The 15,847-nt window shown below is 41.4% G+C and overlaps 1 protein-coding gene across 2 annotated transcripts in view; it reads right to left on the bottom strand.

The window, feature by feature from the left end:
* The window catches only part of LOC306886062 (disheveled-associated activator of morphogenesis 2-like), a 155,264-nt gene that overhangs the window by 55,023 nt on the left and 84,394 nt on the right, over positions 1 to 15,847 (bottom strand). For both annotated transcript variants that reach the window (XM_079442926.1, XM_079442927.1), the window contains exon 3: positions 11,690 to 11,779. In XM_079442926.1, coding sequence (XP_079299052.1) covers positions 11,690 to 11,779 — 90 coding nt within the window. The remainder of the gene's footprint in view (positions 1 to 11,689; positions 11,780 to 15,847) is intronic.

The raw sequence follows: 15,847 nt of genomic DNA, 5'->3' as shown, positions 1-15,847 counted from the left end.
CCCCAGACCGACGGACTCGTCGAGAGATTCAATCAAACTCTCAAGCAGATGCTGCAGCCGAAGACCGGCGAGATTGGGACCTAATGTTGCCCTATGTCCTTTTTGGTATACGGGAGGTTCCGCAGGCATCAATGGGCTTTACTCTGTTTGAGCTCCTCTTCGGAAGACAGCCTCCCACCCCACACCGGTCCCTCGTCGAGCATGTCACCGAAATGAGGCAGCGGATCGATCGAGTCATGCCGTTAGTCCGGGAACACCTGGCCAAAGCCCAGCAAGCCCAACAACGTCACTACGATCGCACAGCTCAGCCTCGGGAGTTCCAGACGGGCGACCAAGTCATGGTTTTGGTCCCCACCTCTGCCTGCAAATTCCTGGCCACGTGGCAGGGGCCGTACACGGTGGTAGAGAAGGTGGGACCGGTTACTTACCATGTGCGCCAGCCTGGGAGACGGAGGCCCCAACAGCTCTATCATGTCAACTTGTTGAAGAAGTGGGTGGGGACCAGAGAACAAACCGCGGCCTTCGCTACCACGGAGCCAGTCTTGGTGGACATCAATCCTGAACTGTCGGCGGCGCAGAAAGCTGAGCTGCAGCACCTGATCGGTCAGTTCTGGTTGAGAGACATCTCCCAACAAGCTGAGAACTAATGTGCCGTCCTCTTCTAATTTTGCAGATCCCAGTGAGTGAGCGATCCTGCCCTGCCACAAGCAACGCACAGACGCACCGCCCTGGGAAGAAAGCGCACAAAGAAGAGCACCACAGCACCTCAGCCACCTTTTTGCACCCAACACCCCTCTGTGTTAATAAATCCACCCTCCGGGGTATTTATTTTGAGCCACCCTTGTTGCGTGTTTCTTCCACCCTGCCACATTGGGTAAACTATCCCTTTAAATCCTTGTTGTACTCCAGGAAGATTGCATACAATAATCCAAAAAGTACAATAAATGCATTTACAAAGTCTCCCAAGTTGTTAAGCACCACCTCCTCTTCCAGGACAATGGAGAGGTTCAGCACACCTGACAGGGCCCTTGAAGTGCAACTGCTGCTGCTTACTATTTCGAGAATTCCCATTTTCATTACAGTTGTGTGGTTCTCCAATGGTTGTCCTCTGTAAAAAAAAAATAATAATAATGTCAATACATTACAATAATGTCTACATTAGAATTAGCTGCCTACATTACATCGAGCCATGTCTCGTGGCAGCTCTCAATAAAGCAACTCCTCACAAATGACATCTAAGAGCTAATAGTACTTGACACTAAAATGGAATAAACATATATCCAATAAAAGCTACTGTTAAATACTCACAGTGAAATTCATAGTGGTTCCTTTTCTACACCAAATGGTGCCTCGTGAGCTCAGACGTAGCAATGGCAGGTTACATTAACGGGAACAAAAAAATAGTTATAGCAGAAACGTATTGCTTGTGTCTCATTCATTTAATATATTCATCATAAAATGAGATAAAAAATAATTTAGTTCAATAAATAGTAACTTTAGGTAGCAGAGATAGGGGTGTGCGATATTGACAAAAATCTAAATATTTTCTGGGATTTTTTCGATAATGATAATTAGACAATATTTTGCTGAGTGTGTTATTGTGCTGGTATATTAAGGACTACCGTGGACAGTGGACTCATACATATTCTTCATATTCAGTGTGGTCAGTTCACAACAGTGATATAAATTAATCTTTTCCAATAAGTTTAAATAGATATTTACCTTTTATGCATATTTTTAGCTTTGTAAAACCATTTATGTCTAAAAGTGTGTTTTTTTTACACACTGTTTAATGCTGAACTTTAACCTGCAGTTACACATGCAATGTATTGATATTTTAAACATAAAATTAAAATAGCGAATACTGATATTTAGAATTATTTTAAAAATGAAAAGATACTTTAAATGTGAAATTAAAACCGCCAGTAGGTGGCAGCAAGTCATTGTAATAAGTGAGTCGTTGCGATTGAACCGAATCATTTAAACGGTTGATTGATTCATTCAGGAACGAAACACCAACATGTTGCTCAGAGATGCAAAACAGTGCTGTGGCTGTGTTTGGGATGATTTTTGTTGGCAAAATAGAGCAAAAATAGGCAATACTGTGTCTAAAACGCAAGTTCCTTTAATATTAACTTCTTGTTTATTGAACTGTTGTACAAAATCAATATCGTATTTGTAATCATGCTGCTTTTTGGAGGGAAAACGGTACTCTTTGCGACATCTGATAATGTCAAATCTCACATCGTTAAAACATCAATTACAATATTATCACAGACGATATACACTCACCTAAAGGATTATAATGAACACCATACTAATACTGTGTTTGACCCCCTTTCGCCTTCAGAACTGCCTTAATTCTACGTGGTATTGATTCAACAAGGTGCTGAAAGCATTCTTTAGAAATGTTGGCCCATATTGATAGGATAGCATCTTGCAGTTGATGGAGATTTGTGGGATGCACATCCAGGGCACGAAGCTCCCGTTCCATCACATCCCAAAGATGCTCTATTGGGTTGAGATCTGGTGACTGTGGGGGCCATTTTAGTACAGTGAAACCAATTTGAAATGATTCGAGCTTTGTGACATGGTGCATTATCCTGCTGGAAGTAGCCATCAGAGGATGGGTACATGGTGGTCATAAAGGGATGGACATGGTCAGAAACAATGCTCAGGTAGGCCGTGGCATTTAAACGATGCCCAATTGGCACTAAGGGGCCTAAAGTGTGCCAAGAAAACATCCCCCACACCATTACACCACCACCACCAGCCTGCACAGTGGTAACAAGGCATGATGGATCCATGTTCTCATTCTGTTTACACCAAATTCTGACTCTACCATCTGAATGTCTCAACAGAAATCGAGACTCATCAGACCAGGCAACATTTTTCCAGTCTTCAACCATCCAATTTTGGTGAGCTCGTGCAAATTGTAGCCTCTTTTTCCTATTTGTAGTGGAGATGAGTGGTACCCGGTGGGGTCTTCTGCTGTTGTATCCCATCCGCCTCAAGGTTGTGCGTGTTGTGGCTTCACAAATGCTTTGCTGCATACCTCGGTTGTAACGAGTGGTTATTTCAGTCAAAGTTGCTCTTCTATCAGCTTGAATCAGTCGGCCCATTCTCCTCTGACCTCTAGCATCAACAAGGCATTTTCGCCCACAGGACTGCCGCATACTGGATGTTTTTCCCTTTTCACACCATTCTTTGTAAACCCTAGAAATGGTTGTGCGTGAAAATCCCAGTAACTGAGCAGATTGTGAAATACTCAGACCGGCCCGTCTGGCACCAACAACCATGCCACGCTCAAAATTGCTTAAATCACCTTTCTTTCCCATTCTGACATTCAGTTTGGAGTTCAGGAGATTGTCTTGACTAGGACCACACCCCTAAATGCATTGAAGCAACTGCCATGTGATTGGTTGATTAGATAATTGCATTAATGAGAAATTGAACAGGTGTTCCTAATAATCCTTTAAGTGAGTGTATATCGCACACCCCTACCGGGAGATGAGTACGGGCTAAACTAGGTTATAAATGCCAACATGACACCAGTAAATTAAATACTGTTATTCTGCAAAATAGAATGTAGTACGTGAAACATGACTTAATAAATACAAAACTCTGTATACTCACCATAACTTTAATGATAGAAAATCCGTCTGTAAATGATGCTCTGTCGCCCTTCGGTATCGGCTCGGCTCTCTCGCTCTCCAGCGCACAGGAATTTGAATTCACTACAGCAACGGTTTCTCTCAGGCGCATACCTACACGCTTTTTTTGCTGCAAAGCTTGTTCGGCCAACACAGATTTTTCACTTCTGCTTGATAGATGTGCTGAGCACAATTTAATATGTTCGGTGAACTTCAGCTAAAATTACTATAATGCATTTTTTTGTTTGGGGACAATTATTGGGAAGTAATTTGTTGAGCCAATATTTATTTGTCAGTTTCCACAATTTTTCAAAATGTAATTTTTTTTACAGTGTTTTGTCCAGCTAATGAAATGACATAATATCAATGAGTGATGGCAAATTAACAAAAAAGAATATCAACAAATATGGGTGTGAGCAATAGCGGAAATGTTGACTCTGGCTCTATGGCGGCTATATCTGGATATGATTAGTTCTTATGAGTGGCCCTTCCATGACTCTACACTACACATTAATACAAGGTAACATAAGGTTCTCTTTTTGAGAAGTGTGTTGTGGATTCTGGAGAGCAAATTTTGCTTTCACGTCTTCTCACATGTTGAACTAAGGTGGGGTTTGGCTGCCTTTGGAAGCCCATTCTCTGAGTACAATTCAATGGCCATACTCACTATGGCCAGGCTGACCTCTGAGTTTGTGCGTTTTCTGAAATGTTAATCCATGTCTCTGATTTCTGTGGTTTTGTTTGAAAACGGTTTCATCCCTCAGATTGCACTCATAAGTTGTATGGAGATTTGGAGCATTTTTTTTGGCCGAACTTCCTTGAAGGTCCAGCTGTCAAAATGCGAATGTGATGACACAGTAATCCAAACAGTAAGGAGACATATGTTAGTGAAGGGCATGCACTCTGCAACCTTACACACAAACAACTGGCCAAATTGAGACATCAAGAAATACAATAGCCAGTTTTTTTTTTCTGATTTTGGGTATCATTTATACTGCCAATTATTTGAATGTAATCCTGATTCAATATTTGGTTGAAATTGCCAGCAAATAAGTCAGAAGTGCTTCATGATTAATCAAACAAATATAGGAGACAGTCAGTAGCTACATGTGTGGTTTACTCAAACGGAAAAACAAATTATGGATAGTGATTTTTTAAATAGATCGCACAATCAAAATATATCCTTCAGGCAGAATAGATTATGTGAGTTTGAGCACAATACAACCACTGTCAGCAAATACACAGGGGAACACAGTGGTAAGTGCAAACAACAGCAGGTTTATTGAACACAGGCAGGTGGATGAAAGCAAGACAATGAGTCCAGGGGCCTCATTTATAAAACTCTCCGTAGATTTCATCCTAAAAGTGTACGTAGGCACAAAAGCTCGATTTTGCATACGCACAAAAGTTTTCAGATTTATAAAACCATGCGTACACCGGAACCTGCACAAAAATCCCTTTATAAATCCCAGTTAGGGGAAGATTGTGCATACGTGCATCTCCACCCCGACTCCTCCCGAAATCACCATATTTTCCCGTCAAGTTTGTTTTTATAAATCCTACCTTTTGCGTAGGACAGGACTTGTACATCTCTTTCAGGGCAGGTTGTGCGTATGCAACAGTTATAAATGAGGCCCCAGGTACGAGGAATGGCGAGGGTTATTGGTTCTTATCTGAGAGTTAATGAGTCATTTTCCTTTTCCAGGAGATTTGAGGGGAACAGTGGAGCGTGGAGACGATGGAGCACAGGAGCAGAGGAGAACAGGGAGCAGAACGCTGGAGCAGCTAGCAGGTAGGTAATAGCAGGTAAGAGTCAGGTACACATGCAATGTTTGCAGATGATCCGGAGGAGCAAAGGAGTGGTGGAGCTGATGGGAACCGTTCCGGAGCGGTGGAGTATCCTTTAGGTAAGTAACAACAGGTAAGGATTGCATAGCAAACTGTGAGACCAGACAATGTGACAGCGAGGAGAGTGCAAGGATATAGGGAGCTTGATTAGTGATGACAGGTGCAGGGAATGTTTTCCTTGTGCAGAACTGGCTGTTCTAGCTGTCACATTCCTTTAGTGCTTTACTAAAATATATATCCTTCTTTAATAAGACAATCACAGAATGCACTGTGACAAGCTAAGAAATCCATCCATTTTCCAAAAGGCTCACAAGGATGCTAGAACCTAACCCATTGTCTTGGACCATCAAACATCATGGAAAGATGGCCAGTCATACACAAATTCACACACACCTGTGGACAATTTAGTGTCTATGTACCCATGTCATTATGTGTGGGGGAAACTGGACCAAGCTGAGAAATACTGATTGTAAATATACTTAAATTCATCAAAAAAAAGTAGGTAACACTTTATAGCTAGTATACAGCAATAAAGTAGTAAACAGTAATAAATCATTCATAAACTATTAGTTTGTAGTTAATTCATAGTTACTAAATTGCAGTCTTATAAATTGTAGTTAGTATATTAATAGGCTATACAAATAGTGAATCCTTCATTAATTGACATTCTACTTTACTTACATATGTAAAGTGCTCATAGTTAGCTCATACTGTATCTAACACACCTAACTCCAACCTGACTAGAAACTTTCATTTCTTACATTTCTATTGGTTTAATATTTAATTTAAAATTTAAGCAGGTTGTGTGTTAATAAAGTCTTAATTTTGTATTTGACACACTACTCTGAAACATTTCTTCAAGAGCTATGACACAACTCAGTCTGCACAAGATGCACACCATACAAAAGTATGTTATGTGAATGAGAACTGAACTATATTTGTGGGCCAAACAAGAATCTGTGTGTTCAATAACAGCTTGCCTCTCCAGAATCCCCCCAGCTAAATCACATTAGCAAACAGAATTCTGCCTGTCCCAAAGCCAATGCAGTAATTGGACTCATTTTTGTCACGTATCCTGTGGGTGTGCCCTGGTTGGCCACCAGATGTCACTGTCTTGTCTGAGCACATGGGGTTGTGTTGTGATTGTTCCATGTGTTCCCCGGTTGATTGTTTGACCCCGCCCTCCTTGTTATTCCCTAATTGTCTCAGTGTGTACACCTGGTTCCTCCTTGTTTGTCTCCTTTAAATGATCCTGGTGTTTGCAGTCCTGTTCGGCCACGTTGTCTAATGTGATGTGCAGTAAGTCCTGTGTGTTTCTAGATCCTGATCGTTGTATTGCTTAGTCTGCCTGTTTTTCCCCTCGGGGGAATTTATGTTGTGTTTTTGTTTCTTTTATAATTAAACCACCATTTCCCTGCACTTGAGTTCTCGCTTCATTTCACTGCACGTATCATGACAGAACGTGGCCGACACTGAGAACTCAGCGGGGAATGGATCCACACCATCCTCCAGCCGCTAACGTGAGGAACCCTCGCTACTCACGGATCCTCCAGGTCAGGACGCTGCGATCCCTCCGTCAGAGGGGCACTGACGTGAGGAGATTTGCCCTGACGTTCTGTGAGGCAGCAGAGGGTTTGGGCTACAACGATGCGGCTCTCAAGGACTTTTTTAACCTGGCCCTGGAGGAGCCACTCGATGAGGAGTGGATGAGGGGGCTGGGCCGCTTGACTTTTGGGGAGTTTGTGGAGTTTTTGGCGCATCTCCAAGCGGCGGTGCCCACTCACAGCGCTCCCGAGGCGGCGGTGCCCGCTCACAGCGCTCCCGAGGCGGCGGTGCCCGCTCACAGCGCTCCCGAGGCGGCGGTGCCCGCTCACAGCGCTCCCGAGGCGGCGGTGCCCGCTCACAGCGCTCCCGAGGCGGCGGTGCCCGCTCACAGCGCTCCCGAGGCGGCGGTGCCCGCTCACAGCGCTCCCGAGGCGGCGGTGCCCGCTCACAGCGCTCCCGAGGCGGCGGTGCCCGCTCACAGCGCTCCCGAGGCGGCGGTGCCCGCTCTCAATCCCCTAGTGGTGGCCGAAGATGCCGCAGCGGCGCCCCGCTCCCGGAGACGGAGGAAGAGGCGGAGGAAGGCCTTCTCCGTCCCACAAGGCCAGGAGGCTACCCAGGAGCTCACTGCTGGCCAGGAGGTCGTGCCAGAGCCACCCAAGCTCCTCGCCCTGCTGGCGCCACCCAAGCTCCTCGCCCTGCCGGCGCCACCCAAGCTCCTCGCCCTGCCGGCGCCACCCAAGCTCCTCGCCCTGCCGGCGCCACCCAAGCTCCTCGCCCTGCCGGCGCCACCCAGACTCCTCGGCCTGCCGGCGCCACCCAAGCGCCTTGCCCTGCCGGCGCCACCCAGACTCCTTGCCCTGCCGGCGCCACCCGAGCGCCTTGCCCTGCCGGCGCCACACGAGCTCCTCGCCTTGCCGGCTCTACCCGAACTTCTCGCCCTGCAGGCTCCACTCGAGCTCCCTACCCTGCCAGAGGCCGTTCCTGAGCTCACTGTCTGCCCTGTCACGGCCACAGAGGCCGTTTCTGAACTGACTGTCTGCCCTGTCACGGCCACAGAGGCCGTTCGTAAACTCACTGCCTGGCTTGTCCCTCCGGCCCCACCCTGGCCGTGCGCTGGGGTTCCTGTTGGGCCGGAAACCCCCTGGTCCGTCCCTCCGGATCTGTTCTGGTCTCCTGCTCTGCCTTGGTCTGCGGGCCCCCTGCCTCTGCACGGGCCTGGCCCACCATCCCTCCCCCTGATCCGTCTCTTGCCCACCTCCCTTCTTGACATTTTGTATTTTCATTTTTCATGTTTTTGTGTCGTCTTAGTGTTGCAGATGGAGCATCTGGGAGCTGCTCCTTTGTTGGGGGGTAGTGTCACGTATCCTGTGGGTGTGCCCTGGTTGGCCACCAGATGTCACTGTCTTGTCTGAGCACATGGGGTTGTGTTGTGATTGTTCCATGTGTTCCCCGGTTGATTGTTTGACCCCGCCCTCCTTGTTATTCCCTAATTGTCTCAGTGTGTACACCTGGTTCCTCCTTGTTTGTCTCCTTTAAATGATCCTGGTGTTTGCAGTCCTGTTCGGCCACGTTGTCTAATGTGATGTGCAGTAAGTCCTGTGTGTTTCTAGATCCTGATCGTTGTATTGCTTAGTCTGCCTGTTTTTCCCCTCGGGGGAATTTATGTTGTGTTTTTGTTTCTTTTATAATTAAACCACCATTTCCCTGCACTTGAGTTCTCGCTTCATTTCACTGCACGTATCATGACAATTTTTAGGTCTAGACAAACATCTTTCCAAAATCCAACATCTCACTGGGTTGTCCTCTCTTTCACCATGCCAAAATATACAGAAATTCTATTTCCAATAGAAAAAAAGTGTTGTATTTATACAGATCTTATACAAACCTGCTTATCTCAAGTTAACGTCCCGACAAGGATGTTTAAAATCAACATGGAACTAAAGTTGAGACTGATTTTATTACCATATCACCATACACATTTCTGAGTAAAATGGCTTATTCAACAAGAACTTGATTTTATCCAAAAAATAAATGGATGACTCGTTCAAAAAAAATTGCAAGCGTTTTGATTAATGCTCCATAACATTTGGGGGGGTTACCAGCTCTTCTCAATTATGGATTATGATCTTTGAAAACAAAGCTGGTTCAGTAATATTAGAACCTTGATGTGATTTTTCAATACTCTTCACAAAAAAAAAGCTCAACTGATGATTAAACAGCAAATTTTTCAAAACTCTAGCACTTTTTCATCTGATACGACTGTCATTTTCATTTTATAGAATGATACAACTGCTCAAATTTAAAAAAATTAATAAACTCTGCAAAACTCTTGTTACTGTGTGTGGGTGGTCTCAGTTAATGTTCTTGTGGTGTTTCATTCTTAATTATTTTGAACAAATTATTCTGCAAATTCAAGGCTTCTTTATAGATATTACATTTACATTTAGTCATTTAGCTTATGCTTTTATCCAAAGCGACTTACAAATGAGGACAATGGAGGCAATCAAATCAACAAAAGAGCAATATGCAAGTGCTATGACAAGTCTCAGTTAGCCTAATAGAATATGAATGCATGATTCAGTGCTTTTTTGTATTAAGTGTTAGCTTGTGACCGTTTTGAGTTTTGTCTAGACTTATGAAAAAAAACAAAAAATCAAAGTGAAATCTGAAATTAGTGTTTTGTAATAAAAAAAAAAAAAAATGCCATCAATATGCTTCATTCAGGTTATGAAACTTATTGGCAGCGCTACACAGGACTTGCTCGAAAAGGATTTGTCAAAGAAGTGCGGTTGTGAGGGATCGATAACCTTGTTTAGCTTCCCAAAGAACCCAGTGTTAAGGGAACTGTGGATGCAGTTTGTTTCTCCGGGGGAAGCAATGGAGTTGTGCAAGTGTGTTTGTTTGTTCTCGGCATGTTCTACTCAAGATTAACATGAGATTGGCAGAAACTGTGTTATTTGCCCTTTAATGTCTTTTTGAAATGTCACTCTACTCTGTGGTTGCTGAGGAGCCACATGAGAAGTAGGGATCCTATGTTCAGCTTGAGGCTATGGAGAGCCACCAGACAGTCTCTACTTCTCTCTCATAGACAGAGAAAAATTATATTCCCCCATGGGTCAGGATGTTTACTTGACGAGAGTGGCTTGCATCTGATCCTGGACTTGTATCTGCTAAACCTCAAACTCAGGACATGCAGTTTCAGAATACTGACACTAAAACACATTTAGTCTCAGAGTTAAACAGGAGATTGATTCATAACTATTGAAGATGCATATTCCATTTTCAGATTGTCTAGAAAGACACAAAGATCCTTAGTTTTGCCCGTTTGGCGGATTCTAGCACAGTCAGAAGAATTAATCATTTCACATAGAGACTTGGTTCTTGATCTACAGAGGCTTGAAAATATTTCATGGAGTTGATCAGAACTCATGCACTACACAGGCATTCTGATTAAGAAATGTCTTAACTTGGGGTAAACGCTACCTTCTCATTGAAAGCAGTTGGCTTTCTGTCTGTTGCAATAAAGAATCTACCGGACGCTTTAGCCATCTGCACAAATGGCATAAGTGAATATACAGGACTCCTAACAAACAGAAGAACCGGAGACCTTGGGAGTGTGAACGAATAATTCTAAAGGCTGTGCAGATATTTACTTCATAGTTTTCTCTTACATGGAGCTTAGAAAAACAGCTTCAACTTTTCTCTCCCTTCTTGAATCATTCAGGTCTCTCTTTTTAGTGCTTTCTTAAACACACAGCCTTGCTTGTTCTGTTTACATTGCTGTGCATTTTAAGCAGGCCATGTGGTGGGCTTGTATGGCAATTCTCCATTACTGCAGACATGAATGAGCTTTTTGTTTGGTCTCACAACTTGTTTTCCAAGACGTCTGTTGCTTGGTTCTGGTTCCTGTTTCCTGGATTTGGTTTGACCATTTTTTCCTCTCTTTCTAAACTTTTGCTCTAAGAGGAAGTAATTTTTGAGTGCAGGAGCACTGAGAGAACATCAAATGATCACAACTTTGTTCCAGGATCTGTTTTAGTAGCTACAAACCTTTAGCTGTGAACCAATTTACCTATAATTCCCACCTCCCAAACCCAAAAAGGCCAAGTGCTCTTGGTGCAAGCATGTGGGTATCATGGATCCAAACTTTATACAAGACGTTGTAAATATAATGGAATCAAATACAAGACCGGCTTTCCAGACCGGAACTGAAGTGGCCGTTGTTCACTTTGAAGGTCCTTTCAAAACAGTATCACTTCCTTAAAAACATAGCCTGGAAATGGCTAAAACCCATTTGTTTAAATCCTTATTCTACTGAGGCTTCTGAAATAAGAAATAAATGTCTTCTCTCTCTCTGTAATCAGAGTGAAAGGGAATAATATCCTGAAAGTGGCTGACCACAGACATGGGATCCAAAAGGATTGTGTGGTTTATGTTTTGACAGGTTTCAAAGAAGTTGTAGTTTTCCAACATCAATTTCAAAGGCTTTGTCTCACAATGAAATGTTTACACTTCTGAATCTGTGAAAAAATACATCTCTTCCTTACAAAGAATGCAAAATCAGTCTATAGTCAGTAAAAAGAAAAAGTAGCCAGAAACATTTAAACGGCTAACCTTAAATGATTATGTTGTGAAGGACTCACCTTTTTCTTGCTGCAATAGATCTGCCATTTCTTCTCAGCAGGCAAAGCAAACATGGCTTCCCTGTTCTTGTCTGTGAGATCCAGTTCATCCTGAGGAAAGGAGAGGACATGACAGCTGAGCCACACTTAACCTCATATATCTATTAAAAGCATGATGAAATGCAATGATACCAGCCCTGTCTGTGTGTGTGGGGAGATTGGGTTGTACCTGGTATTCCCTATATATTATGTCCCCTTGAGAGTAGTAATACAAGTAATTTTTTTATATTGATGGGACATTTTTTATGTCCCCATAAGGAAAACAGCTTATAAATCATACAGAAAGAAAAATGCAGAAAGTTTTGTGTGAGGTAGTTTCTGTGAATAAAAAGTACATAGTCTATATGGTGAAAATAATATTCCTTCTTAATGTCAGTAGAATTTTCTCAACTGATCTGACAAATTTATCTAATACAATATAGATGTATTAAAATAATATTAAATAATAATAATACAATTCTGTAAAATGAAGGGCTCCTTAATCATGGTACCTAAAATGAAAATGTATTTATTATTACAGTAACATAACCGAAACAATGCAAATAAAATTATATAAAGTAAATATGAGTTACCACACATACAGGTAATTTATGCTGAAAAGTCTATGTATTATGAATTGTACTTACAGCAGTATGAAGAGCTTTGAACAAGATAAGCTATTCATCAAATATATACAGTCAGGATACATGAATGACACAGAGGCCAGGTTTTGAAGAGTAACTTACTCAGACAGTGTCTGTTTGAAATGATCGATCCTATAACTTGATACTTTTTTCAGAAATATCAAAAAATATTTTGTGAAAAATATCAAACCAGTTACCTTTTACAGAAGACAGAAAGAAAAGAGAACTACACAGAGAGTGTAAATTATAGTGAAATGGAAACAAAACTAAAAGCCATAAAAGCCATACAGTAAAAGTGAGAACGAAAAGGCAGTGCTAAAGGGAGTGAGGTGCAGTAAAGACCGAGAAGGAAAGATTTAGAGATGGTCAAAAATGGAAGGAAGTCATATGTGGCCCACAAGGGACTGAGAGGAAACTGTTTTAGCCAGTACTGACCAAGCAGAAAGCCTCATGCATAGATACACAAAAATGGAGAATCACGAACAACTAAGAGGGATAATTTGCCTGAATATGCAAGCACACGGTAAAACCAACCATAAAATCAAGTCTGATGTTAATGATTTTAAAACTTTTTGTCTCTTGTGTGTCTAATATTTCACAACAAAACCATATTTTTATTTAATTTATATGACATCTGAGAGCTACGATAAAGGGAGAAAGACTGTGACTCTCTATGGACTATTTTGCTTGCATAATCTGTAAATGTAAAAATATAACCTTTTGTGTTTCATGGAAGAATCAGTGATGAGGGGTTTGGACAACACAACGGTTAGTGATAATGGACTTTGCATTTTTAGGTGCATTATTCTTTTAAGAGCTCTAAAAATGTATAATACTCACTGAAACACCCTCAACAACATGCAGTAATACTTGCCTTTAGATTTAAACTCATTTTAGGCTGCTCCTAAATTTACAGGAACAATCTTTCACAATGACAGCACAATCCTAAACTAGTTTGTCAAGACATTTTCTCTACTGGCCCACTCCCTTCTCATCCAGATCTAATCAGGCTAAGTCACAGGGCGTAAATAGCAAGGTTGACCGAGGACAGTAGCCACGAAGCTCCTTGGCCGATATCACCACATCCAGAGCTCTCAGCCACAGAAATGAGGAAGAAACAAATATCTGACCTTTCCACTCCAGGAAGGTTGGGGAGTTGAACGAGAGAACGGGCTGTTCCGTTATTATGTCATGTTATTCTGTAATCTTCTAAAAATAAATAATTTTTATTTTGTAAACTCTCTGTCAAGCATCAGGCATCTGCAAAGGCTGTGTTTGTGAGACTTCACTAAGCAATATTGTAATATTAATATTAAAACACTGATCATAGCATGTTCATTCTTTCTGTTTAAATGCCACAATTACCTTGATGAATCATTTGTTTTATCCTGGAACTACACATTTCTACCATATAGACAGTACTTTGACACAGTCACCTCTGATTACTCGCAATTGTAATGCAGAAACATGCATTTTCTGTAAAGTTGCTTTGAAACGTGAATAGCCTGTTGATATGTGGGTAGAGTTGAGTGTCATCAGCATAGCGGTGATATGAAAAGCCATGTTTCTGAATGACAGAACCTAGTGATGCCATGTAGACAGAGAAGAGAAGTGATCCAAGAACTGAGCCCTGAGGCACCCCAGTAGTTAGATGTTGCGACTTGGACACCTCACCTCTCCAAGATACCTTGAAGGACCTATCTCAGAGGTAAGACTCAAACCATTGGTTACTGAGATGCCCTTTGCCAATAGGGTTGACAGGAGGATCTGGTGGTTAACCGTGTAAAAAGCAGGGGACAGATTCAGCAAGATAAATATTGAAGATTTTGAATCCACTCTTGCCAGTCTTTGGGTTGCAACAACTGAGAGCAAGGCAGTCTCGATTGAATGTCTACTTCTGAAACCAGACTGGTTCCTGTCGAGGAGGTTTTATTATTTAAAGGAGGTTTAATATTAACTCTCTGGGGTCTGAAGGTGTTTTGGGGCCCTGGAGAAGTTTTGACATGCCCTGGCATTTGTGTTTTTTTCAGTATCTTAAAATAAATAATGGTTAAGGTCTGATAACACTGTATTCAGCAGAAACTGGGCTGCAATAATATGTGAGCAGCATGAACGTATTTGTGTTTTTGAGAAAACAATGTTTATGTGTGGTTAGTAAAAAAATATTTTAAGTCACTGAATTAAGGACATAAAACACATACAGAACATTTGTTCACAAGACTTTTGAGAACTGGATGTGGTAGACTAGAGTTTTTGCTACAAAATTATCTGAAAATTATCCTGTTCAGTCCTTCACAGAAAACCATATATTAATTTAACAATTGTAAAACATGTTTTGTGATAGAATGCCCTTATGCAAGCGAGTGACAATGGCCATGAATATTTAGTGATTCACATTGAGAGACAAAGGGCCTCCCATAATGGGCCATCAATATGAATGTGACTGAGCCGAGGCAGGGAAGAAAGAGTGTGAGGAGAGTAAAATAATGTGGGTTTTTGATTATTATTTTTATTTTATTTGCAATACAGTGTAACAAAATATACACAGTGAAGATCAAGGACACATAATTGAACATACTGATCTAAACACTGAAACTTGAACAGTAACACACCTTTGTGCCAAATATTCATTCATAGTGTTAACACTCACACTACTTTTATATCTTGGGGTTTTATATGTTATAAATCATTATACAAACATCCTGGCGTTGTGAAGCATTTAGACAATGAAATGACACATATTTCAAAATGTTTCACTTAATTTCATTCATGTAGTCAGGAATTATAGTTATTTCAAAATGTTTCACTTGATTTAATTAATGTAGTCAGGAATTGTAGTCAGGAATTATAGTTATTTCAAAATGTTTCACTTGATTTAATTAATGTAGTCAGGAATTGTAGTCAGGAATTATAGTTATTTCAAAATGTTTCACTTGATTTAATTAATGTAGTCAGGAATTATAGTTTGGGAATAGTCTAACTAGTAAAATTTGTACAAGTTATGTCACAATAACAACAGATGCAAGTCATTTTAAGCTACTCATCAGAGTGATATCTATGGGATGATATTAGACTCAAAATGATTAATAGATGCACGCACAATTATCCATGTACTGCATAAATTTTATGCATGTATCTTACTAACTACGAACAAATGTCTTTCAATTTGAGTCTGTGGAATTCAGGATTAAATGATTGTGCAGCGATTTTAACAAATACAGATATGTTTGTGTATAAAAATGTTGTGATCTGCATTAATATATCATAAATTGCTCATGCAAAAAGGAATCCGTGCATTTGTGGATCAGGTGACACACGTGCATGTATTGACATCTTGTTTGCGTTAATCTTGTTCGGTTCATTTGGATTTTGAGACTTAATTTTCGCAGTTTGCAGCATTTCACGACGCCCACACACACAACTACCAATGAACAAAGCCCAGTGCAATTCATTAACATGTACACGATTTGAAAAATTCGCAAAAGTGCATCACTAC

This window comes from Barbus barbus, assembly GCF_936440315.1.
Source record: "Barbus barbus genome assembly, chromosome: 20".
NCBI lineage: Eukaryota > Metazoa > Chordata > Actinopteri > Cypriniformes > Cyprinidae > Barbus > Barbus barbus.
Note: the sequence above shows the minus strand (reverse complement) of the source record. Positions and strands in the feature narration are given on the sequence as shown.